Source organism: Piliocolobus tephrosceles, chromosome 16 (assembly GCF_002776525.5).
Source record: "Piliocolobus tephrosceles isolate RC106 chromosome 16, ASM277652v3, whole genome shotgun sequence".
In the NCBI taxonomy this organism is placed as follows: Eukaryota; Metazoa; Chordata; class Mammalia; order Primates; family Cercopithecidae; genus Piliocolobus; species Piliocolobus tephrosceles.
In genome coordinates, this window is record NC_045449.1 from 54,253,352 (window position 1) to 54,280,183 (window position 26,832).

At 49.5% G+C, this 26,832-nt stretch overlaps 2 protein-coding genes across 11 annotated transcripts in view; one reads left to right on the top strand and one right to left on the bottom strand.

The window, feature by feature from the left end:
* The window catches only part of LOC111525784 (leucine-rich repeat-containing protein 37A3-like), a 510,962-nt gene that overhangs the window by 133,151 nt on the left and 350,979 nt on the right, over positions 1-26,832 (bottom strand). The gene's annotated exons all lie outside the window — the stretch shown is intronic.
* The window catches only part of WNT9B (Wnt family member 9B), a 34,984-nt gene continuing 26,619 nt past the window's right edge, over positions 18,468-26,832 (top strand). Inside the window, exon 1 of one of the 2 annotated variants that reach the window (XM_023195064.2) lies at positions 18,468-18,601. In XM_023195064.2, coding sequence (XP_023050832.1) covers positions 18,525-18,601 — 77 coding nt within the window. In that variant the 5' untranslated portion in view covers positions 18,468-18,524. The remainder of the gene's footprint in view (positions 18,602-26,832) is intronic. The other variant, XM_023195065.3, reaches the window with a different exon arrangement.

The window sequence follows — 26,832 nt, forward strand, 5'->3', positions numbered from 1 at the left end:
GCCAAGAGTTTGAGACCAACCTGGGCAGCATAGTGAGATCCTGTCTCTGCAAAAAATTTAAAACTAAGCCAGGTGTGGTGGCAGGTGTCCGCAATCTCAGCTACTCGGGAGGCTGAGGGGAGAGGATCGCTTGAGCCCAGGGATTTGAGGCGGCAGTGAGCTAGGATGGCACCACTGCACTCAAGCCTGGTTGATGGAGTGAGACTCTGTTTCAAAAAATAAAAAAAGAAAATGACTTACTTCCAGAGGGGCCGAATGTCCATGAGGTGGTAACCAAAAGGGTAGATTTGCCGACCCTTAGGGGGAAGTGGTGGCCCTGGCAGTGACTGGAGAAGCAGGTGGTGCCTGGGTCTGACTGCAGGAGGGAGGCCTTCTGGGTTCTGCCTCTGGGAGAGGGCAGGCTGCTGGGGAGGGTGCGCATTAGGAGATGGAGAGATAGGCCACCAAAGAGCCCACTAGGGCACCTGGCAAGTTCTGCTAGGCCCACCGAGGCATGGCTGGACTTTACAACAGGGGGTACGGAGTTCCCTGAGTGGAAAGCTCCTCTTGCTGGCTTGCCCCTGATTTCATCCCAAGAACGGTCAACTCTAGCAAGCAAATCTACCTGCTAGGCTGTAGGTAGAGGCTCAGTCCTGTCCCTGAGGCTGGGCACAGGCTTGGTCCTTCTCGCCTGTCCTCCCCTTCCCTGTGCTCTGTCATACCCCTCCCCCATGCAGGGGAACCAGTTTTAACCTGGAAGGCTCCCTCTGCCCTCTCACAACTCAGCACCCCTGTTATTCCTTCAGAACCCCTGGTCAGCTCCCCAAGGGCTTCTTCCCCCCCACCCTCATATACTCTTAGAGTCTGTGGCTTCTGTTTCTCTAGTTTGTTCAGGGGAGAGTCCCCGGAGGCCCACCTTACCCCCGAGAGGCACTCCAAAGAATGGCCATTGAGCTCGCCTGTCGGTGTTCCTCCCCCAGGCAGCACCAAACTCCCTAGATTGGCCCTCAGTCTCCCTTCTTCTTCTTATTTGTTTTGGAGACAGGATCTTGCTCTGTTGTCTAGGCTGCAGTGCAGTAGTGCCATCAGCGCTCACTGTAGCCTGCATCTCCTGGGCTCAAGTGATCCTACCACCTCAGCCTCCTGAGTAGCTAGCACTACAGGCACACACCACCACACCTGGCTAATTTTTTTGATTTTTAGTAGACAGATGAGGTCTTGCCATGTTTTCCAGGCTGGTTTCAAACTCCTGAGCTCGAGCGATGCTCCTGCCTTGGCCTCCCAAAGTGTTGGGATTACGGGCATGAGCCACCTCACCCAGCTCAGTCTCCCTTATTCTTTTTTTTTTTTTTTTGAGATGGAGTCTCGCTCTGTCACCCAGGCTGGAGTGCAGTGGCCGGATCTCGGCTCACTGCAAGCTCCATCTCCTGGGTTTACGCCATTCTCCTGCCTCAGTCTCCCGAGTAGCTGGGACTACAGGCGCCCGCCACCTCGCCCGGCTAATTTTTTATATTTTTTAGTAGAGACGGGGTTTCACTGTGTTAGCCGGGATGGTCTCGATCTCCTGACCTCATGATCCGCCCGCCTCGGCCTCCCAAAGTGCTGGGATTACAGGCTTGAGCCACCGCGCCCGGCCTAGTCTCCCTTATTCTTAATGAGGGGACCATGAGTTAATCTCTTAGGTCCACCCTCACCTCCTCCAGGAAGCCTCCCTAATTTACACCCCTCCCTCTTTGTGCCTTCTAGCTTCTCATCAGTGTAGTCATTCCTGACCTAGAGTGGCCTTCAGCAGTTGCCAAGATTTGTCCCCAAAGCTCAGGGCTGGTGGTCAGGTGGGTCAGGGATGAGTTGTCAGGGGTTGGGAGAGTACCTCTCCTAATGCAATGAGGAACAGATCTAGCTGGGAAGGGAGGAGGGCCTGGGCCCCCTTAGCTAGCCCCCTTCACTCCTCACCTCTGCACCCCTGCCTAGACTCTTGACCAGGAAGTTGAGCTAAAGGAGAGTGGAGACAGGAGACAGGGCTCTTCTCTCTGGGATAGGACTCTCCCCATGGGGCTCTTCAGAGGTGAGGTCCTGCCTCTGGGGCCCCTGGGAGTCCCTAGACCTTAAAGGTATTGTGCCCACACATTCTGGATGGGGCCTGTGAAGATGGTCAGGGTCATAGTGCCACCTGCTGGGGCTCCCAGGAACAACAGCTGGAGAGACGCTGACATACGTGTGTGTGTGTGTGTGTGTGTGTGTCTCAGTTGTGGTGGTGGTGGGGCAATTAATAACACCTCACCACAGATCTTAAAATTCGCCTGATGGTGAACCCTCACCCCCCCTTCCAAGGAAGCAGCCAAAAGAGCGCAGAGAAATGATACTAGAATTCAGCTGGGGCTCCCAGGGAAAGGCAGGGCCACAGGGACATGATTGCACGCCTTGGAACTAGTGTTTTTTGAACTTCATTCACGAAGCCTGGTTTCTAGGGATGGTTTATCTTTTCATGGACCTAGAAGGAAAGTGGAGATTGTTCTTTGTGCTTCTATGTGAAATGGGGTTTCAAGGGCAAAAAACAAGTAAGCACTTTGGATATCTTTGCGTTTTATTACATTGATAACAGGAAGAAAAGCATGTTACATTGTAAATGTCGGTGATTAGAAACAGTCCAAGGTGATCATTGTAATGTCAATTTCTGAAGCAGATGGGAAAAGTAAGTAGGATAATGAAATGAATAAGCACAGTGCCTCTCACTTGCTAAATACTCGGCATGTTGGGAAACTCAATGATAAAATGAAACCCACTGTAGTGAAAGTGATTGGCCTTCTTGGCAAGCCAGGCTGGAGGTGAGCAGGGTTGGCCAGGGTCATGGGGTGATGTCTTGGTTGGAAGCCACTAGGTGACCTGTGTCCTGCTGAGACACAAGTATGCTGCTCAGTAACTCCCTGGGATTATTTTTTAAAAGCTAGATGTGTGAATAAAGAATTTGGGGGTTACAATTTTGGTTTGTAAATGAAACCTTTGTTTTAGGAAGAACTCAGCATAGGACCCTTGCAAGTATTTCTTTTCTCTTTTTCTTTTTCTTTTTTTTTTTTTTTTTTTCGGGACAGAGTCTCGCTCTGTCACCCAGGCTGGAGTGCAGTGGCGCGATCTCGGCTCACTGCAACCTCCACCTCCCAGTTTCAAGCAATTCTCCTGCCTCAGCCTCTCAAGTAGCTGGGACTACAGGTGCCCGCCACCATGCCTGGCTAATCTTTGTATTTTTGGTAGAGATGGGGTTCCACCATGTTGGCCAGACTGGTCTTGATCTCTTGACTGCATGATCTGCCCGCCTTGGCCTCCCAAAATGCTGGGATTACAGGCGTGAGCCACCGCGCCTGGCTGCACCTTGCAAGTATTTCACATGACATTTGTTTTGCCCCTTTCATCCCTTTACTTATATAACCAAATTCCACCTGCAGTGACAAGGCTGGCCTGATAACCTACTCATGTAGCCAAATGCAGATGCTTCTTAGGCAGAATTTAGAGAATAAATGGGAGAATATTTGGGGGGCTGGAGGGTGGGACTGATGTTGGGGAATCAACAAGCACCAGGCCACCATCTTGGTGTATGACATTTGTTTACCCATCGAATCCTCACTAGAACCCTGTGCAAGAGCTGCCGCTACCACCCTTGTTTTACAAATAAGGGACTTGTGGTCCAGGCAGGCTATGTGACATGTCTGAGGTCATAGTCCTGATAAACGCTAGAACTGGGATGTGAACCCAGAGAGTCTGGGGTGACTCCAAAGGGCTGAGGCTGGAAACATAGGAAGGTGGTGATGCCCCTGCTGGGAATGTGCCTGGGGGAAGGTTTGGAGGGATGGCTCATGGTCAGTGGGATTTAGTTTCCCACTCACCAGGCAGAGGACTGACCTGGTATGTGCTTTCAGGGCTGACATGCACAATTGTGCATGTTGTGCACTGCAAAAGATTACCCCACATATGAGGACACTGTGCACATCACGGCCATATTTGCAGTGACTGTTTTCTGACAGTTGGAAATAAAGTGCCTGGAGGAGGAGGGACCTCTTTCTAAATCACTCAGAGGGGTTTCAAGGGTGGGCGGCCTTTTCCACGTGTATATCACCATCTCCCTCCACCCAAAGGAGTGAGAAGGAGTGAGCAGGTACTGGGGCAACTTCAGGCCATTGCTCCAACCCCTGTGTTGAGGGGGTGGAGGAACCTTTTGCATTTTCTTTTTTTTTGAGACGGGGTCTCGCACTGTCACCCAGGCTGGAGTGCAGTGGCCGGATCTCAGCTCACTGCAAGCTCCGCCTCCCGGGTTTACGCCATTCTCCTGCCTCAGCCTCCCGAGTAGCTGGGACTACAGGCGCCCGCCACCTCGCCCGGCTAGTTTTTGTGTATTTTTTAGTAGAGACGGGGTTTCACCCTGTTAGCCAGGATGGTCTCGATCTCCTGACCTCGTGATCCGCCGGTCTCGGCCTCCCAAAGTGCTGGGATTACAGGCTTGAGCCACCGCGCCCGGCCACCTTTTGCATTTTCTGCTCCCTCTTCACTTCTCCCAGAGGTCATGGGAGGGGCAACAGAGAGCAAAAGCCTTCTCTGTGTCACTGGCCCTGCTGTTTTTTTCTCTCTGAGGCATCTGTCTGGCTGAAGATTCAGGCTCTTGCCATCCCTGCAGGAACAGGATCGCATAATTGGTGGTAAGGTGGGGAGGGAAGGAAGGAGAAGAGAGGAAGAGTCCAGTGGGTCAGCGGATCAGAAGAGATAGAACAGGGACTGCCTTAAAAAAAAAAAAAAAAAAAATTATAGACCAAGTGTGGTGGCTCATGCTTGTAATCCCAAGTGTTTGGAAGGCCAAGGCAGGAGGATCACCTGAACCCAGGAGTTCAAGACCAGCCTGGGCAACATACTGAGACCCCATTTTACAAAAAATGAAAACATTAGCCAGGCATGGTGGTGCTTGCCTGTAATCCCAGCTTCTCAGGAGGCTAAGGCAGGAGGATCACTTGAGCCTAGGAGGTCAAGGCTGCAGTGAGCCATGATGGTGCCACTGCACTCCAGCCTGGGCAACAGAGCGAGACCCTGTCTCAAAGTAAATAAATTAATTTTAAAAATTAAAAATAAAATGTAAAAAGTACATACACACACATCCACATGTATGTAAAATGTCATAGATCATTTGGGTTGTTGTAACAAGCATATAAGTATATCAAGTATATCAGCCTTCAAAGAGATGCAGTCCATAAAAATCTGGGTTTACAAAAACAGATAGTTTGGCATAGAGGCCTGTGCAGAGAGAGGGGATTAGTCACCATATAAAATGGTTTCCAGGGAGTTGTTGTCTTTTCTAAATAATTTTGTTTTGTTTTTTGAGACAGAGTCTCACTCTGTCACCCAGGCTGGAGTGCAGTGGAGTGATCTTGACTCACTGCAAACTCCACCTCCCGAATTCAAGCCATTCTCCTGCCTTAGCCTCCTGAATAGCTGGGATTACAGGTGCCCGCCACCACACCCAGCTAATTTTTGTATTTTTAGTAGAGACAGGCTTTCACCATGGTGGCCAGGCTGGTCTCGAACTCCTGACCTCAGGTGATTCACTCACCTTGGCCTCCCAAAATGCTGGGATTATAGGCGTGAGCCACCGCACCTGGCCTCTAAAGAATTTTAAGTGAATTTCCAAGAGTTTCAAATATGATTGTTATGTTTATGGAATGCTTATTCTATTAGCTCTGAGCTCATGCTATTATGTCTGTGGCCATGCGACCCAGCATACACTCTGTCCTTGTGGCCACTGCCAATGGGACTAGCTGTGGGTACCTGACCCTTGGCACCCTTAGCCCTTGGCGGGTCCAGCTAGCACTGATGTGGTGTCCCCTTTTTTCTCAGACACTTGCATCAGGAGGTATGGTAGATGCCACTGGGCCCCAAAGCCGTATGACTATAGCACAACACAGGCATCAAGGCAGCCATGACTGCCATGCACAGGCTGTAAATTCTTTATATATATATATATATATATATATATATATATATATATTATATATATATATATAATGTATATATATTTTTTATTATACTTTAAGTTCTAGGGTACATGTGCACAATGTGCAGGTTTGTTACATAGGTATACATGTGCCATGTTGATGTGCTGCACCCATCAACTCGTCATTTACGCTAGGCATTTCTTCCAATGCTCTCCCTCCCCCAGCCCCCCACCCTCCAAGAGGTCCCGGTGTGTGATGTTCCCTGCCCTGTGTCCATGTGTTCTGATTATTCAGTTCCCACCTATGAGAACATGCAGTGTTTGGTTTTCTGTCCTTGTGATAGTTTGCTGAGAATGATGGTTTCCAGCTTCATCCGTGTCCCTGCAAAGGACATGAACTCATTCTTTTCATGGCTGCATAGTATTCCATGGTGTATATGTGCCACATTTTCTTTTCCTTTTTTTTTTTTTCTTTTTTTTGATACGGAGTCTCACTCTGTCACCCAGGCTGGAGTACAGTGGCATGATCTCGGCTCACTGCAAGCTCTGCCTCCCGGGTTCATGCCATTCTCCTGCCTCAGCCTCCCGAGTAGCTGGAACTATAGGTGCCTGCCACCACGCCCAGCTAATTTTTTATATTTTTAGCAGAGACGGGGTTTCACCCTGTTAGCCAGGATGGTCTTGATCTCCTGACCTCGTGATCCACACGCCTTGGCCTCCCAAAGTGCTGGGATTACAGGCATGAGCCACCATGCCCAGCCCATTTTCTTAATCCAGTCTATCATTGATGGACATTTGGGTTGGTTCCAAGTCTTTGCTATTGTGAATAGTGCCACGATAAACATACATGTGCATGTGTCTTTATAGTAGCATGATTTATAATCCTTTGGGTATATACTCAGTAATGAGATCGCTGGGTCAAATGGTATTTCCAGTTCTAGATCTTTGAGGAATCACCACACTGTCTTCCACAATGGTTTACACTCCCACCAACAATGTAAAAGCATTCCTATTTCTCCTCATCCTCTCCAGCATCTGTTGTTTCCTGACTTTTTAATGATCGCCATTCTAACTGGCATGAGCTGGTATCTCATTGTGGTTTTGATTTGCATTTCTCTCATGACCAGTGATGATGAGCATTTTCTCATGTCTGTTGGCTGCATAAATGTCTTCTTTTGAGAAGTGTCTGTTCGTGTCCTTTGCCCACTTTTTGATGGGGTTGTTTATTTCTTGTAAATTTGTTTAAGTTCTTTGTAGATTCTGGATATTAGCCCTTTGCAGGCTGTAAATTCTAAGCATCAGGAAGTAGGTGTGAGTAGAAGTGGAGGCAGAAAGTAGCCGGTTCTGTTTTCCAACTGCATTCTCCTTTCCTGTGCCCTGTGTAATCACCATGGAACCCCTTTCCCGAGGCTACTTCCAACAGGAGGCAGAGGGTGGGAGAATTCAGGTCAGAAGGCTCATCCCTAGGAAAGAGGGTGCCGACAGATAAGGCTCCTTGGAAGCCTGACAAATCAAATTTACCATTTATTGAGCACCTACTATGTGCCAGGAACACTACACACATGATTTCATTTAATCTTCACAAGCAGCCCAAAGAGCAGCTTTCTCCCTATGTACAGTCAGAGAAACGGAGGCTCTGAGAGATTGTAAGGGACTTGCCCAAGGTCACTCAGCTAGGAAGGAAAGCCAAAAGGCCAGCCTAGGTATCCTGGCCGTCCAGGACCAGAGACACTGCTGTGAAGCTTCCCAGTGGGAAGAAGAAAAGTCAGGCATCACTATTCATCCCCGAGTGAGAGTTAAGTGTTCAGCCCTGTCCCAGGCACCTCTGAGCGGGTGGGTGGAGAATCCGAAAGAAAGAGGCCCCTCCCTGGTCCTCAAGGTCGTGCCAACAGGCCTACTAAGCCATGTCCCAAATTGAGAGCGGGTTAAGCAACAGGGCTTCGGAGAAGGGAGTGCTGGGGACTGCAATGCCAGAAGGTTCCTTGAGGAGACGGGGCTGGTGGGGCGTTTAGGGGCTGGCTAGGAGCAGGACCGGGAGGAAAGGACCCTCTGGACTCAGGAGTGCGGGGTAGATGGAGGCAGGGGAGATGGAGGCTCTGCAGTGTGAGGCAGGTGGACGGGGAAGGCCGCATCCAGCTGAGAGACCTTGAGCAACCACGTCCTCCTCTGAGCTCCGTGTTTGCCGTGTGCAAAGTGAAGGGGTAGGCCGACCCCGCAGGGCCCTTCTTGCTCTCCTCTGCGGTGTGTGTGTGGGGGGGTCTCTGGTCCGCGGGAGGACAGCCCCTGCTGCGCCCAGCGTCCTCCAACGTCCGCGGCCACCGCGAGCAGCGCTGACCGGCAGGGGGCGCTCCTGCAGAAGGCTGGCCTAGGTGGCGCCATCGGCACGGCCTGGGCTGGCCTGGGGACCCGGGAGGCCTCCCCCTCCATCCCTCCCGGTCCGCTCCCACCACTTGCCTTCTCACACCGCCCCTTCCCACTCCACGTTCTGGGATTATAGGCTTGGAAAGTTGCTGGTATCTAGGTCCTTGAGCAGGTCACTTCGCCTCTCTGTGCCTCAGTTTCTTCAGGCACAAAATGGGTTGTGTGAGGAAGAGATGAGTTATTGGTCAGGAGAGCCTTCCAGCCACAGGTGAGGTAGATATGCCACCGTTGCACGCCCCAATATCATTCCCAGGGCAGGGGCTGCGGCTCTACCACCTCAGGGTTACAGTTTGCTTTAAATATTTATTTGTTTGTTTGTTTTTTTCAGACAGGGTCTCCCTCTGTCGCCCAGGCTGGAGTGCAATGGCGCAATCACGGCTCACTGCAGCCTCAAACTCCTGGGCTCAAACCATCCTCCTGCCTCAGCCTTCCGAGTAGCTGGGACCAGAGGTGCATACCACCATGCCCAGCTATTAATTTTTTTTGTAGAGATGAGATCTTGCTATGGTGCCCCAGGCTGGTCTCGAACTCCTGGGCTCAAGCAATCCTCCTGTCTCAGTCTCCCAAAGTGCTGGGATTACAGGCGTGAGCCACCGTACCCTGCTTTAAACTTTTATTCAAACTCCTTTTGTGCAAATATAGAAATAATTCCTGGATCCTACAGATGGCCTGGCATGGTGAGCGATGCTCAAAACGTAGCTGTGGAATTATTAGTTTTTTTAAATCATCCGGACAGAAGCTATTAGAAAATCAGACAGTGCACCAGAAGATGTCCACATTCATCTTCACATTTCTCACCACTGTTCTGTGAGGAAGACAGACAGTTTGTATCCATTTTATGGATGAGGAAACCAAGGTCGCAGAGGAAGCCAGAGACAAGATTTTAAGTTAGGACCTAGAGTTCTCTCCATGCAACCTCAGGTAAATGATCCTGTTGTTGCCAGTGACTCCTATTGGAGACATGTGGTATTGCAACCAGGCCACATTAGACACTGAATGCCCCTCATGAGGAAGAAGATGGGCACATTCTGGGTGACAAGATCAGAGAGGAAGAAACTAGGGTAGATATTAATATTGGAGCTGGAGGGGAAAAAATGATATTTCAGAATCAATAGCAGATTGGAAAGGCTTAGCTAGCTTAAAAACGTTCCCTATTCTTTTTTTTTTTTTTTTTGGAGAGGGAGTCTCACTCTGTCACCCAGGCTGGAGTGCAGTGGCATGATCTCGGCTCACTGCAAGCTCCCCCTCCCCGGTTCACACCATTCTCCCGCCTCAGCCTCCCGAGTTGCTGGGACTACAGGCGCCCGCCACCACGCCCGGCTAATTTTTTTGTATTTTTAGCAGAGACAGGGTTTCCCCATGTTAGTTAGCCAGGATGGTCTCGATCTCCTGACCTCTTGATGCGCCCGCCTAGGCCTCCCAAAGTGCTGGGATTACAGGCATGAGCCACTGCACCTGGTAAAACATTCTCTATCCTTAAGTTCCCAACACTTTTTCAACCTCCTCTCACTCCAAAAGTAGACCTTAATATAGCAAAGGCATGCTTTCTAGGGTGAACCCTTATAATTATAATGACAACCAGTGGGAGAACTTGGTTTCTTTTCAAACATTTGTGTGGCTAATTAGGAGGGACTATTCCATCCATTAAAGTGAAGAAAGAAGGACTGAAAAAAAAAATCACTCTGCAAAATCTAGCTCAAACATTGCTGCATCTCAGTCGCTATTGTCTTAGCTACCTCTTCCCTGGAACAATGAATTGATTGTCCTCTTTCCTGAGTTCCTGCTTTATTTGGTACTTTCTTCTCTTTACTGCCACACAGTGGTTAAATATGTGTCTTTGGTGTCAGCTCCCTGGGTTCTAATCCTGGTTCTAAGCTTACTAGCTGGCCAGTTACTTGACTTCTCTGTGCCCATTTCCTCATTTGTAAAATGTGAAGATTAAATGGGTTAGCAGTTTTATAGGACTTAGAACAATGCCTCATGCAATGTAAGTGCTCAATAACTAGTTCACACTTATATAGAAATGTCAGAATGCTGTCCGTATTTGTTTATGTGTCTTTCCCAACAAACTGTGTGCTCCTCAAGGACAAGAACTGACTTCATTATCTCTTACTCCAGGGTTTAGCACCAGATGCTTATTCAAAGTATGTTACATTGAATATTATATATTCATACTCTATCATCATTTTTTCTAAGACAGGGTTCTTGCTCTGTTGCACAGGCTAGAGTGCAGTGGTGGCGTCATGGCTGACTGCAGTCTCAACTTCCCATGCTCAAGCAATTCTCCCATCTCGGCCTCCAGGGTAGCTGGGACTACAGGCATGTGCCACAATGCCTGACAAACATTTTTTTCTTTTTTGTGTTAACAGGGTCTCACTGTGTTGCCAAGGCTGGTCTTGAACTCCTGGCCTCAAGCAATCCTCCTGCCTCAGTCTTCCAGAATGCTAGGATTATAAACATGAGCCACTGTATCTAGCCTTGTACTTTATATAAAATGGAAAATATGTAGTGAGGTGGAGTTAGCCATTTTTTTTTTTAATAAGTTAACACTCAGCTCACTGCTTCCCAGAGATAAACCAAGGTTCGAGTCTCTCTTTTGTTTAAAGAAAAACATCTGGCTGGGCCACTGCAGTCCTACCCTGAGCTCAGGAAAACATGCTGTGGTCCAATTGTCTGCTAGTCAGGACATGGTTAATGAGCACTTCCTGCAAACTTATTTGTACCTGCAGTTCTGATAATATGACCTGGAGGAAATGGTCTGGTGGTGGCTGACTCCTAAAACTAACTGCAAAGGAATTGCATTCCTCCAGGCACCTACGAACTTCAAGATGGGACCCCTTTCCTCTCATCCTTCTTTTTAGAGAGCAAGAACTTACCCAGATGAAAACAAACTAAAAAATGTTGAGAATGCCTCTGTGCAGACCCAAATCTATAGGATTTTATTTATAGTAAATTATGGCATTATTTTTTTTAACTTCTTTTCCCTAAGAAAGTTGTTTTCTTGCCTCCCTCCTTCCCTTCCTTCCTTTCTTTCTTCTTTTCTTTTTTTTTTTTGGAGATGGAGTTTTGCTCTTGTTGCCCCAGGGCTAGAATGCAATGGTGGGATCTCTGCTCACTGCAACCTGTGCCTCCCAGATGCAAGTGATTCTCCTGTCTCAGCCTCCCGAGTATCCAGGACTACAGGCACGCACTACCACACCTGGCTAATTTTTTGTATTTTTAGTGGAGATGGGGTTTCACCATGTTGACCAGTCTAGTCTGGAACTCCTGACCTCAGGTGATCCACTTGCCTTGGCCTCCCAAAGTGCTTAGATTACAGGCGTAAGCCACAGTCCCTGGCCTCCTTCCTCCTTCTTTTGAGCAGTATCCATAGCTGTGCCCTGTGTGGAACCCTTTTCTGTTGTAAAATACCCCAATGTAGAGTCTTTCGCTAGTGCTTTGCCCTTACGGGACTTCACAGTGGTTGAAGAAAGAATGGCCTGATGCTCCGTGCCACCTGCCCAGCCATCTCCTGGTCTCCAGGTCAGCTCACTGTGTTCTATGCTCCTAAAAGTGGTAACCAGGGCTGGGGTGGGGATTATATTCATGCTGAGCCCAGTGCCCAAGCAGAGCTTGGACATATATGTCACCTGACATACATGAGTCGACTTATGGGGACAATGTAGTGAGTTATCTGAATTTTTTTTTTTTTTTTTTTTGAGACAGAGTCTTGCTCTGTCACCCTGGCTAGAGTACAGTGGTGTGATCTCGGCTCACTGCAACCTCTGCCTCCCAGGTTCAAACGATTTTCCTGCCTTAGCCTCCTGAGTAGCTGGGACTACAGGTGCCCACCACCACACCTGGCTAATTTTTGTATTTTTAGTAGAGATGGGTTTCACCATCTTGGCCAGGCTGGTTTCAAACTCCTGACCTCGTGATCCAACCACCTCGGCCTCCCAAAGTGCAGGGATTACAGGCGTGAGCCACAGTGCCGGCTTTTTTTTTTTTTTTTTTTTTTTTTTTTTTGAGATCAAGTCTTGCTCTGTCCCCCAGGCTGGAGTGCAGTGGTGCGGTGTCCACTCACTGCAAATTCCACCTCCTGAGTTCAAGAGATTCTCCTGCTTCAGTCTTCTGAGTAGCTGGGATTACAGGCGCCTGCCACCATGCCCAGCTAATTTTTGTATTTTTAGTAGAGATGGGGTTTCACCATGTTGGCCAGGGTGATCTCAGGTGATCCTGATCTCAGGTGATCCACCCACTTTAGCCTCCCAAAGTGTTGGGATTACAGGCATGAGCCACCACGCCCAACCATGTTATCTGAAATTGAGATTTCCCCTTCAGGTCACTACTTACTTACCTATAACTGCTAGACAGAACTGGACTGCTCAAAGCACTCCTGCTAGTTTCAACCATGTCAGTACAGATGGCTCATCCTGTCTCTCATGAACATTATAAAATCTGGGGCAGTGTTTGTAGCCATCGATAAGTCAGGTCAGACCTTCCAGGGTCCAATGTTTATTCTTTCAGTTATTCGTTCATTAATTCAGTTATTTAACAATCTTTTTACTGTGAGCTGAAACTCAGTACCACTATGGGAGGAAGTGTGGGATAGAAAAGAAACAGGGGACAGGGTCTCAGATCTTGAGGTGTCTGCAATCTACACATAGCAGGGACCCTAATCTCCCAAACTCAAGGACAGTGTATATCAACATAGGCACTGGAACAAAGTACAGTTGTGCCAATAAAGGTTGTAGAACCAACGTGGTGAGTGGGCAGAGGCAGGAGTGGTCAGTCAAGGTGGGGTTCCAGGGGGAAGCCAGCTGCCCTTGGCCACAGAAGCATGGCTGGGTGGGGGGACACCAAAGGGCTGCTTCTCTGCATTCAGCCTGCCTTGACTGAACTCAAAGATGCTGCTGGATCAAGAGCTGGAAAATGGCCTTGGACAGGCAAGTGGCAAGAGAAGGTCAGTCCCACACTCTCCCCACAAGACAATTTAAAGTGTTCTGTGAGGAAGAAGGAGGGAGGGAGGAACAGAAGTGAGAAGGCCTCAAACTGGAAGTGCCATGGGGAGTGGTGAGCTCTGCCAGCTCTGGAGTGAGCTCCCCAAGATAGGACAGGGGCGCTTCCTGCAGAAGGACAGATGAGTGAAGGTCACAGAGGACTCCAGTCTGGAAATACTGCCCTGCCCCTCCCAAATACCTTTCCTGCAAATGCTTGAAGTTCCACCATTAGAGATTCATTGTTATGTATTTGTCTCCTCCCGACTTTCAGTAATTTTTTTCATTATGTCAAACATGCTTGTCATAGAAAACTAGGAAAACGCAAGGAGGATAAAACTGCTTCTTACCCACACTCCCAACCTCCAAGGCAGCCACTGTTAACATTTTGGTGTCCTTCTCTGCCCCGTTTTCTGTCATGTTCAGGCATGGCTGTGAGTTCCCTGGAAGGGATTCTGAAGCCCACTTTCCCCACTCAGCTTCAGTCCTATTTCAGTCTGGTGTTCCAGAAAAATCAAGTCTCCCATCCCCGAGAGCCAGTGAGTTCTATGACCTTGAGGAAGTCATTCATCTTTCTGGACTTTAGTGTCCTCATCTGTATGATGGGGAGAATCACGACCCACACATTACCTCGCACTGCTCCAGAGTCAATGCTAGTGGAATGTTGCAAGGGCATTGCCAATACAGTTCAAATATGTGGGGTTAGGACTGATGGGAGTGGTCAGGACAGAGCCAGTCATCATAAGGCTATGGCAAGAAGGCCAGGTCACAGGGAGGATGGTGAAGGACAGGGAGAGGGACAGGTGAGTCCACACCCACACCAGTCCTGTCCAGGCTCCCCAGGACCAGCCCTCCTGGGCAGCTGTGTCTCCGGTTATCATGGGCACCTTCCCTCAGAGCTGCTGGGGCATCATCTGTTCCACTTCCTGTTGGTTCCAGAGTTCATTTCCAGTGCAGTTTGAGGGGATTAGAGGAGAGAGCCAGCCTGGAAAACCGCATTTCCACTTAGGAGGCACAGGAGATCTGGAGCCAACCAAAGACAGATGGTTCCTGAGGGTTTGCTTCAGGCAGGGTGGGCTGGCCTGAGAGCAGGTGCCAGGAAGAGGAAGGAGAGGTCTGCAGACATCCTGGAGCTAGATTTGGTGTGGCCGTAGCAAAGCTTTCAGCCTCATCATGTTTGTGATTTCCAAAGTGTGTGTGTGTGTGTGTGCACGTGCATGTGTGCACAAGAGGAGGAGAGGGCTCCAGTCCTGAGTGCTGGCTGCCTTGGGCTGGTTAATGGAGACAGGTAGCTGCATGTGGATATCTAAGAATGCTTCTCTTGCATACCTGTGTGAACGTGTGGACCCAGGACCAGCTGTGGGGCTGCCCAGGAATGTAGATATCCATAGGGGAGCGATGGGGGTCTGTGTGTCACCAAACGCCTGGGCTTGGGCTGTAGTGTGTGTGCCCCATGGAGCCTGTGTCCGAGCCCGGGAAGGAGTGTTTCCATGAGCACACATGTGCTTGTATGATACATCTTTACAGCCATAAAAAGGCCACAAACCAGGGTTATAAGCTGAAAACAACACTTGTTTACTGAGTACCTACTATGTGCTGGGACTTGTGCCAGGCTCTGGAGACACAGAGAGAAGTAAAACTCAGGCTGGCCCTTCAGGAACCCACAAGGCAGAGGGAAGGTGGCAGAGCAACAAATCATTTATGGCACAGGCTGTAGGTCCCAAGGGCTGCTCTTCATGTCTTTCCTCAGGGATCCTATAATATCACAATTGCAAGGATGATCTGTTTTCACTGCCATCTCCCCCTCCAGGCTATGAGCCCCTTGGGGATGGACACTTAGGAGGTACTCGATGCTTTGTAAGGATGTGTAATGCAAAGGTGTCTGTGAGTCAGGCTGTGTCTGGGCAGTTCTGAGCCAGCCATGGCCAATCATAAGCCACAGTCAGTACTGACAGTACCTCTGGGCTAGGGCTGGGCTCAATTCCTACCTCCACTACAGCTGACCCACCTACACCTGCTATGTAAGCTCTCCCAGCCTCTGTTTTTTTTAATCTGTGCGATGGGGTTATGACTGTCCCAGCCTCCCAGAGGGCTTGAGGCTTTAGTGAGATCGAAAGCCAGGCTGGGCACATGTGCATGTGTGTACACACGTACACACACACACACACACACACCCCTTGGTACACAGGAGCTGCTGTGGAATTATTATTAGCAAGAAGGAGCTATTATCTGGGCAGTTCTGCGCAGCCTTGTTGCCCAAAAAGGCAGAAGCGGAACTCTGAAGCCTCCGTGGGCAAGCTGGGTGGACACCCCAGCAGACAGAAACCTTGTACAGTTCTAACATCAGGAGGAGGGAGCCCAAGGATGGGGCCATGCCATTGGCTGGCAAGGACTCAAGAGCATCCATCTAAATATTTTCCTCGTGTTCCTCACTCTCCAACCACTGATGTCTCCATTGAGTCTTGGGTGCTTCTTCCAGTCTCTTTGATTCATAGGCTTACCCATCAGACATCAACATGTAACTTTCATGAAATTGTGCAAAGGTGTCACTTTGCGAGAATGTACCCTGCCTTCTCTGTGTACAATCATGCTTGTGTGTGCTTAGGGGCATGAGAACAGGAAGAGCAGCTGGGCAGCCTGAGTCGAACCCACTCCATCCTCACCTGCCTAGGGGGTGTGGCTGGGGCCTGGTGGGGTCTATCTGCCATCCCAGTCCATGGCTGTTCCTTCTCTCTGACTCAGACTGGTCCAGCTCAGGCTCCTCATGCGCTAGCTTCTGTGATCATAGTTCAAAGTCTTTTGTTTGTTTGTTTGTTTGTTTCTTTGTTTGTTTTTTTGAGACAGAGTCTTGCTTTGTGGCCCAGCCTGGAGTGCAGTGGCACGATCTTGGCTCACTGCAAGCTCTTCCTCCCAGGTTCACGCCATTCTCCTGCCTCAGCCTCCGGAGCAGCTGGGACTACAGGTGCCCACCACCACGCCTGGCTAATTTTTTTTGTATTTTTAGTAGAGACGGGGTTTCACCATGTTAGCCAGGATGGTCTCGATCTCCTGACTTTGTCATCCACCCGCCTCGGCCTCCCAAAGTGCTGAGATTACAGGCTTGAGCCACCGTACCTGGCCCATGGTTCAGAGTCTTACCAGTGATATGCTGGAGTTGGGTCCAGCTAGCGTGCACATCTCTTCCTAACTCCAGTGATCAGAAATGATGCCAAATTGGTGACATGAAGTCAGCCATGATGAGAATATTTAAGTCACAGAGATCAACAAATGATACAAATCAGACCACCGTCAACCTTCCTCGAGAACCAGTTGTAAACAGCATCACACTCCGGTCCTGCCTGCAGGTATAACAATCACTGATATTAGGTGCCGGCACCTTCAAGGCGTTTAACATCTTTTCATTTATTTATTTATTTAAGATGGAGTCTCATTCTATTGCCCAGGCCTGAGTGCAATGGCATGATTTCGGCTCACTGCAACCTCCTCCTCCCGGGTTCAAGTGATTCTCTTGCCTCAGCCTCCTGAGTAGCTAGGATTACAGGTATGCACCACCACACCTGGCTAATGTCTTTGTATTTTCAGTAGAGACAGGGTTTCACCATGTTGGTCAGGCTGTTCTTGAATTCCTGACCTCAGGTGATCCTCTCACCTTGGCCTCCCAAAATGCTGGGATTACAGGCGTGAGCCACGGTGCCTGGCTGGCATTTAACATCTTACCTGCACAAAAAATCCTGTTAGATATTTCTCATCATCCATATTTCATATGGGGCTCATAACTTACATGATTTGACTCCAGGTCTCTGCACATTACACTGGGCCATGTGGCCTCAATAAATAGAACCATGGAATTTGATAGGGCTGGCAGAGCTGTTAGGAATCATCAGATCATCTAATCACTGTGCTCATTTGACAGAGAAACTGAGCTCAAAGAAGCTCAAAGGGGCGGTGAGGGGGCGCTTCCTCTGTTAATGCCACCTAACACAGTAGCCACCATCTTCCCAACACCTCTCCCAGCCCCCTACCATGCTGGCGTCCACTGAAAAGCCAAGGTCGCTGTCACTTGATGTTCCATATGCATGGCTAATTTTTTGGAAACTTTACATGCAGATCTTGACATTCATTGCAAGCTATATTTTGTTTTGCTTGATTTGACCCAGTGTTCGAGACTCAAAAACATTTTAACTCTCACTTGGGTCATTGGTTGTATGTCTGCTTTCTAGACAGGTACCACCCACTGCTTTGATCTCTGCACCTTCGCTGCAGAAATTGGGGTTAAACTTAAAAAAATAAGCAAAACAGAACTTTGGGGCCCAACACTTGAAGGTCCCACCCTATCTACCAGAGATTCTGGCATCTACACATCTTGGAAAGTGGGTCCCTCCTCCCGCAGGCCTCTGTCTGCCCCACTGTCCACTCTGGATTTCTGCGCTGGGGAACATCAGCAGCATTTTGTCAAAATCCCACGGAGGCCCACGCTGTGCACCTCGCCAGTGACAGTCACTCTCCCGTTTAAACACAGGGCGCCCTTTCCTCTCTCCCCTCTAACCAATACTCTGCCTGGCAACAGGGTCCCCCGAGCCATTGGACATGCATTTCCCCCGCTTCCAGAGAGCGGTTCTGCTTCAGGACCCGGCCCTGCCCTGAGTCTGGGGGCTGCGGCGAAGAGACCCGCACTCGCTGGGCAGGAGGGCGGACAATGACCCGGGTTTTCCACTGACTCCAGATGCGTCCCTCCTCCTCCCCGTCCACCTTCTCTACCTCGGAGAAGCCATTGCGGTTGCCTCCGCCCCACCCCGGAGAGGCAGAATCTCCTCCGTCCCCACCTCGTATCCTTCTCCCCGCCTCTCCAGGCCCGGGGGGCTTCACGTTCCGCCGCCGCGACCTCGGGCGGGCGCGGCGCCAGGTGAGCGCTCACCTGGGGCCGGAGGGCGGGGCAATGGGGGCGGGGAGGGGGCGGGCTCGGGGCGGTGGCCCCACCCGCGAGGGGGCGGAGCGAGGGCGGCGGGGCCAATGGGGCGGGGGGCTCGCCGCCCGGGGTTGGGGCATCTCCCAATCTCCTCCCTCCCCCAGTGCCGCCTGCCCCGCCCCACCTGGGTTTAAAGTCCCGCGGGCGGCTGGTGGCGGCGCTGCGAGCTTGAGCGGCGCGAGGAGATGCTAGAGGGCGCCGCGCTGCCGGCACCATGCGCCCCCCGCCCGCGCTGGCCCTGGCCGGGCTCTGCCTGCTGGCGCTGCCCGCCGCCGCCGCCTCCTACTTCGGGTCAGTGCCCGCCGCGCCCCCCGCCCGCTCCCCGGCCCTCCCGCCTCTCCCTCCTCCACTACAGCTGGGCCAAATTTTCCCTCCCGCTGTTCTTGGCCCCGCCGAGGTCTCGAACTCAGACCCTAGCCTGGCGCGACCCAGCCCACTTCGCAGTCGGAGTTCGCGCCCTGAGCTCGGTCTCCTGCTTCCCCGACTCCGAATCCATCGCCCTGCTCAGTGTCCGAGTCTCTGGTCCCCTCCGCCGCCGCTCTTCTCATCCCGCCGGGTCTTGGACTCTGCGCACGCCTCGGACCCTGGCCCCTTCTGTCTTGGCCCCGCCCGTTCAGGCGTCAGTCCAGCTCTCTGATGCCCTCTCGGGATCCTCACGCGGGTGCCCCGTCTGCCGCCATCCTGGCCTCCGTCGAGCCGTCCTTGCCTCGGACTCCTTTCCCACCCTCCGCCTTCGCCCTGCGGAGCGGAGACCGAGAGGGCTGGGTGGATGGGTGGGGCGGGCTATTCCCGGTCTCGGGGCAGAGGATCGTGCGCGTGCAGGGGGAACGGGGGAAGCCTGGGACCGTGAAAGCACCAGCTGGAGACGCAGGAAGGAACCGTGCGCTGGGGAAACCCGACCACGTCTCAGACCTGGCATGGGGTGATTTCTCAGAACACCGGAAAGAGTGAGAGGGCCGTGTGTTTGTGTGTGTGTGTGTGTGTGTGTGTGTACATGGTTGGAAAAGGAGGATCACAGTGGGGGGTGACACTTGGGGAGACAGTGGGGTAGGTGACACTGGGGAGAGAGAGGGACAGGAACTACCAGGGGAATGTTTGGATCAAAAGTTATAGGGCAATTAGTTCCAAGTCCCTTCTTCTCTGACCCTGAATTGCAGGGATTTGGTGAGGGATGGGGGCGGGTATCATGGGTAAGAAGGCACCTTCCCACCCTCCACCCAAAGCCAACTCCAATATGTACAGCCTGTTACTTTAAGCCTTACCTCCTTTTAAAATTTTCGCGCCGAATCAATAGGAGGCTTGCAGTCTGGGTATATACAGCAAAGGCAAGAAAACACCAAGCAAGTGACCTGCTAGAGGCTGCTTTGAAGAAGTAGCTAGGGAGAGGTGTGTAAAGGTCTGAGAAGTTCTGCACAGGTTGGAGTAAGGGCTGTGGGCTAATTTCCAGGTCATGACCCCTGGTGAAAACATGTCTGGGCTGTGGAGGAGGGTATCACCCAGACCCTAGCTCTGGGTGCAGCTTGGTAATGACATGGGAAGACCACTTAGTCTTTGGGCCTCACTTTCTCCTTTTGTACAAAGAAGAGGCTGAACTTGACATGACTGATCCTTTTGCGATCCATCCCAAGAGCAGTACACAACATGTTTGTTGCCCAAATATTTCAGGCTTGAAGGAATGGTTGTCGCCTTGGCAGGCAGGATGTCATCACTAGGGCATAGACTCTGGGGTCAGTCTTGCCACTTGCTAGGTGTGTCCTCTTGGCCAAGTCACTTAACTTCTCTGTCTGTCAGTCTCTCAATCTGTAAAATGAAGATTATACTGCCTATTTTATAAGAGGATTGAGCTAGTATGTGTAAAACCCTTAGGGCAGTGTTTAGCACGCAGTAAGTGCTCAACTAATGTTAGTGACTTTTATTTTATTTTATTTTATTTTTTAGACAGAATCTCCCTCTGTCACCCAGGCTGGAGTGCAGTGATGCGATCTCGGTTCACTGCAACCTCCGTCTCCTGGGTTCAAACGATTCTTCTGCCTCAGCCTCCTGAGTAGCTGGGACTATAGGTGCATGCCACCATGCCCAACTAATTTTTTGTATTTTTAGTAGAGACAGGGTTTCACCATGTTGGCCAGGCTGGTCTCGAACTCCTGACCTCAATCTACCCAACTCAGCCTCCCAATGTGCTGGGATTACAGGTATGAGCCACCGGGCCTGGATAGTTAGTTTTCATTAAGGACACCAGGTATAGAATCTTGATATCCCAGCCATAACAGTTTTCTGAGCTGGAATGGAAAGGGATGGGAAAAATGGTACCTATATTCTCTTACACATTGGCTCATTTCCACAATTCATTTGTTTACTTGGTTTTTATGGTTGGAAATGGGGCAAGAGTCAGGTGGGATGAGAGGAGAGGGGTTCCAGGAGGACCACCCTAGCTGCTGTATTGGAAGGGAAAGATGTTCTCAGCAGTGCATGGGGTTAGAATTTGAGGTAACTGAACATGGAGCAGCCTTGAAAATGACAGGTGAGATGGTCAAATAGGCCTGGGTTAGAGCTGGGAGGAGTGAGTATTGGAGCCACCTCTTCCAGGTCAGGAGCCCAGCTGGAAAGAGCTGACAAAGGACACAAAAGCTGCTACCACCCCAATCTTGGAAGCAGGACAGATGCTCAGAGAATCAGCTAAAACTGGGGCCTCGTGATGTTAAGTGTTTGGTCTCAGGGAACAGACAGGATTCAGCCTGAGCGCTCAGTGAAGAAACCCTCTTGTGACTCAGACCAGGTTTCCCAGCTTCCCATCTGCATTTGCTCTCTGGGAGGAATCTGGTATCAGTCATCTACACTGTAGTGGGAAAGTGAGGCAAAGTGCTTCTTCCTCTGCAGTCATTTGCATTTGGTTATAACACGAAGTGCCTTGGCATCCTGATAAGAGAATATGCAAACATCAGGAAGGCAAGTGAGGCCGATCTTCTTGGGCTCTTTGAAATCATAGAATCATAGACTTCAAAGTTGGAAGTGACCCCAGAAGGATCTCTGGTCCAAAACTCACTGCTTCAAGCAGTATGTATCATTATCCTAATTTTTCAGGTGAGGCAACCCCCCAACCCCAAACCACAGTGAGCCAGCTATTGGTTCTGCTGCTTTTGAGTGAGCCTAGAGCCTAATTCTGTTAATGGTGATAGAAAACAAAACAAAACAAAACCAAAAAAAACATAACTAGCATTGCAGTTTACAAATCACTTTTTTTCTTTATTTGAGACGGAGTCTCGGTATGTCACCCAGGCTGGAGTGCAGTGTCATGATCTTGGCTCACTGCAACTACCACCTCCTGGGCTCAAGCAGTTCTCCTGCCTCAGCCATCTGAGAGCTGGGATTACTGGTGCCCCCAACCACACCCTGCTAATTTTTGTATTTTTAGCAGAGACGGGGTTTCACCATGTTGGCCAGGCTGGTCTCAAACTCCTGGCCTCAGGTGATCCACTTGCGTGGGCCTCCCAAAGTGCTGGGATTACAGGCATGAGCTACCATGACCAGCCCAAATCACTTTCTTATACAGCCACCTCTCTCATCTGATCCTCAGAGCCCTTCCTCCAGAGCCATGTAGGATGGGTGTAAGTAGTTCCCACAAGGAATCTGAAGGTCAGAAGGGTTCAGTGAGTAACCCAATGTCACACAGCGAATTGGTGGGGGAGGATGAATGGAAACCTTGTCCTGCTTCCAGTCTGGGCCCTTCAACCTATAGGGAACAGCCTCCAGTGCTGAGACAGTATGATTCCTCCAGGGCAGCAGTGGCTGCAGAGAGGCTACAGAGGGAGAGGGTGGAGGGAAGCCTCCCTTCCCTGCTTAATTGACTCTTTTAGACCCTCTTGGCTGTAGTGAGATGGGCAAGGCCACACATTCTTTTCCGTCCTCAGTAGTGAGACGGGATGCACTGACCCCTGCTAGGCTGTCAGTTTGGCTCACAGAACAGCATGATGGCAGTGGGACAGGAGGCAGACCAGAGGTCAGGGGCTGAGCTAGTCCTGGCTCTAGGACACTCTCTGTGTTGTCCCTCATCAAGTCACTCATCTCCAAGGTCAGTAGCACCTGGAGGTGCTAAGGTTCCCTAACGCTAACAGGGCTGGTCCTGGCTCTGGAAGTCCAGGATTGCCAAAGAGTTTTTATTTTGGCTTTGAATGCCTAGGAATTCCACAAATGTTAACTTCTGTGATGTTGTATAAATGAAAATGCACTGCATTATGTGATGAGCTGCGCACAAGACAGGCCCAGTTACCCAATCCAGTCTATTTATTTATTTACAGACGGAGTCTTGCTCTGTCACCCAGGCTGGAGTGCAATGGCGCGATCTTGGCTCATTGCAACCTCCACCTCCCAAGTTCAAGGGATTCTCCCGCCTCAGCTTCCCGAGTAGCTGAGATTACAGGCATGTGCCACCATGCCTGGTTAAGTTTTGTATTTTTAGTAGAGACCATGTTGGTCGCCATGTTGGTTGCTCAAGTGATCCACACACCTCGGCCTTCCAAAGTGCTGGGCTTATAGGTGTGAGCCACCGTGCCCAGCCCCCAGTCCAGTCTTTAAGTCATCCCAATGGCTTCGTAACTAGAAATAGTTTCTATGGATGCAACTTTTTATATCATAGTTAACTTTGGTGATGTTTCTTCAGTGTGTGACCTCTGCACTGGTTGAATTTCTTTCCTCTCTAGGGACAGTACAGAGAAGTTTATGAAAGCACAAGATAGTGAACCCCAGCTTTGCCTGTTGCTAACTGTGTGACTTTGGACAAATGTCTTAACCTTGCTGAGCTTTGGGTTAGGAGAATACCAGTCTGAGAGGCGAGCTTGAGGCTTAATTGAAACAATGAATGAAAGGACTGGATGGGGTGCCTGGCACATGCGTGCTAAGTGCTCAGTCCAGGCTCGCTCTCAGTGGTTGCTGGGGTTCTAAACACCATCCCAGGTGGTGGAAGTGTCATTACTATAATTCCATTAGAGAAACAAAACATAATCTTTATTTTCCCCCCAAATCGTTGTTATATACAATGAAATGCATGTTTTTTCTTTTCTTTTTTTTTTTTTTTTTTTTGAGATGGAGTCTCACTATGTTGCCCAGGCTGGAATGCAGTGGTGCAATCTCGGCTCACTGCAGCCTCCGCCTCCCAGTTCAAGCGATTCTCCTACCTCAGCCTCTCAAGTAGCTGGGATGACAAGTGTACACCACCACGCCCAGCCAATTTTTGTATTTTTAGTGAAGACATGGTTTCACCATGTTGGCCAAGTAGGTCTCAAACTCCTGACCTCAGGTGGTCCACCCACCTCAGCCTCCCAAAGTGCTAGAATTATGGGTGTGCACCACCACCTTGGCCAATACATGCATTTTAAAGTGCACAGTTTGGGTTTTAACAAATTATACACCTGTATAACACATTTGTGGTGATTCCAATAACTACATGGAACATTTCTACCATCCGAAAGGATCCCTTGTTCCTCTTTGCAATCAACCCTCTCCCACCAGCCCACGGCTACTCCACTTCTCCACTTTCAGTCACTATATGTTAGTTTTACCTGTTCTAGAAGTTTATATCAAGAAATCATGCAGTACGTAGCCTCTTATGCTTGGATTATTCCACTCAGCATAAAGCTTTTGAGATTCATCCATGTCATTGAATATAGCAATAGCTGATTCCTTTTTATGGCTGAGTATTCCTTCGTACATCTATACCACAAATTGTTTATCCATTCCCCACTTGATAGATATTTGGATTATTTTGGACAGGCATGGTGGCTCTCAGCACTTTGGGAGGCTGAGGCGGGCAGATCACCTGAGGTCAGGAGTTCGAGACCAGTCTGGCCAACATGGTGAAAACCTGTCTCTACTAAAAATGCAAGAATCAGTTGGGTGTGGTGGTGGTGGTGGTGCATGCCTCTAATCCCAGCTACTCAGGAGGCTGAGGCAGGAGAATCACTTGAACCCAGGAGGCAGAGGTTGCAGGGAGCCAAAATTCTGCCACTGCACTCCAGCCTGGGCAACAGAGTAAGACTCTGTCTCAAAAAAAAAAAAAATACATGGATGTAGATATTTGGGTTATTTGCAGTTTTGGACTATTTCAAATAAACCTGGTATAAACATCCATGTATACCTCTTTTTGTGGGTGCATGTTTTAATTTCTCTTGGATAACTGTCTAGGAGTGGATTGTTGGGTCATATGGTTGATATATGCATAACTTATAGAATTGGCATTTTTCAGAGTGGTTTTACCATTTTACACAGTAATGTATGAGAGTTCCAGTTGCTCCATATTCTATGGTCAGCTATCGTCAGTTTTAACTTGTGGCTATTTTCCTAAGTATGTAGTAGTATGTCATTATGGTTTTAATTTGTATTTCCCCATTGATGAATGGTGTGTTGAACATTTTTCCATGTGTATATTGGTCATTTGAATATCATTTCATTGGGTTGTCTTATTGAATCATAAGAGTTCTTTATATATTTTGTTGCTGTTGTTGTTGCTGTTGTTTGAGACAGAGTCTTACTTTGTATCCCAGGCTGGAGTGCAATGGCACCATCTCGGCTAACTGCAACCTCCACCTCCTGGGTTCAAGCAATTCTCATGGTTCAGCCTCCCAAGTAGCTGGGACTACAGGCATACGCCACCATGCTCGGCTGATTTTTGTATTTTTAGTAGACATAAGGTTTCATCAGGTTGGCCTGACTGGTCTTGAACTCCTGACTTCAGGTGATCCGCCTGCCTCAGCCTCCCAAAGTGCTGGGATTACAGGCATGGGCCACTTGGCCTAAGAGTTCTTTATATATTTTGGATACAAGTCTTTGTCACAAGTATTGGTAATATTTTATTCCTGCCTGTGACTTGCCGTTTCATTTTCTTATTGTTGTCTTATGAAGAGCAGGTGTTTTTAATTTTGATGAAGTCCAGTGTATCAACCTTTTCTTGTATGGTTTGTGCTTTGTTGGTGTCCTACACTCCAGCCTGGGCAACAGAGCAAGAGACTCTCTTTTCCCTTTTTTTTTTTTTTTTGAGAATTTCCGTCCTCCAGGCTAGAGTTGCTTCTGCTGCTTTTGAGTGAGCCTGGAGCCTAATTCTGTTGATGGTGATAAAAACATAATAACGAGTACTGCAGTTTACAAGTCACTTTTTCGTACAGCCCCTTCTCTCACCTGATCCTCAGAGCCGTTCCTCTAGAGCCATGGAGGATGGGTATAAATAGTTCCCATAAGGAAACTAAATGTGTTACACAATCACAGCTCACTACAGCCTCGACCTTCTGGACTCAAGTGATCCTCCTGCCTCAGCCTCCTGAGTAACTGGGGCTATAGGCATGCACCATCATGCCCAGCTAATTTTTTATTTTTTGTAGAGATGGGGTTTTGCTATGTTACTCAGGCTGGTCTCAAACTCCTGGGCTCAAGCAGTTCTCCTGCCTTGGCCTCTCAAACTGCTGGGATTATAGGCATGAACCACAGCGCCCAACCCTGTTTTCTAGAAACTTCATAATTTTAGCTTTCTTTTTTTTTTTTTTTTGAGACAGAATTTCACTCTTGTTGCTCAGGCTGGAGTACAGTGGCATGATCTTGGCTCACTGCAACCTCCACCTCCTGGATTCAAGTGATTCTCCTGCCTCAGCCTCCTGAGTAACTGGGAGTACAGATGCCCACCACCATGCCTGGCTAATTTTATATTTTTAGTAGAGATGGGGTTTCACCATGTTGCCCAGGCTGGTCTTGAACTCCTGACCTCGGGTGATCCACCTGCCTCGGCCTCCCAAAGTGCTGGGATTACAGGCATGAGCCACCGCACCCAGCCAATTTTAGCTGTTACGCTTGAGTCTATGGTTCATTTTGAGTTAACTAGTGTGTACAGCATGGAGTAAGGGGCAGTGCAGGCATTGAAAATTTTAAAAAAGAAATTCTTCCTATGCACTTTATGTATTTGGATGGTATTGTTTTTATTTTTTAAACCCCCACATTTTTAGAAATTGAATTGGGGCCTGAGAAAAACACAGTTGGAGGGAAGAAAGGGTAAAAGAAATTTTAGTGTTTTGGGGGTGGTAGATTGAAAGCCAAACATCGCTGATAAGAATCATTGTGTTTTGGGAAGGAATTTAGGCCAGCTTGTCCCTGGCTGAGCTGTAACCCCTGAGGAGCTGGGCTCCAGAGTTGAGAGTCAGCCTAGCCTCTTCAGTGGATGATGGTGGACTTTCTGTGACTGAGAATGGGAAGGAGGAGAGGAGGGAAGCGGGGCTGGCAGACTCCCAGGCTGGAATATCCTAAGGAAGAAAAGTCCTGGTGCCTTTGGGATTATGTGCTCAGGAGGAAGTTGGGCTCAAGAGGAGGTGGGCCAAGTGCTGTGAGGATGACTCCCACCCTGGCATCAGCATGAGCAGGATGGGACATGGCCCAAGGCCCTCTTATAGCGTAAGGGGCACTGGGCTTGGGGTCACACAGATCAGAGTTCAAATCTCCATCTACTGCTTACTGACTGACCCAGGGCAAGTCGGATAACCATTCTGACC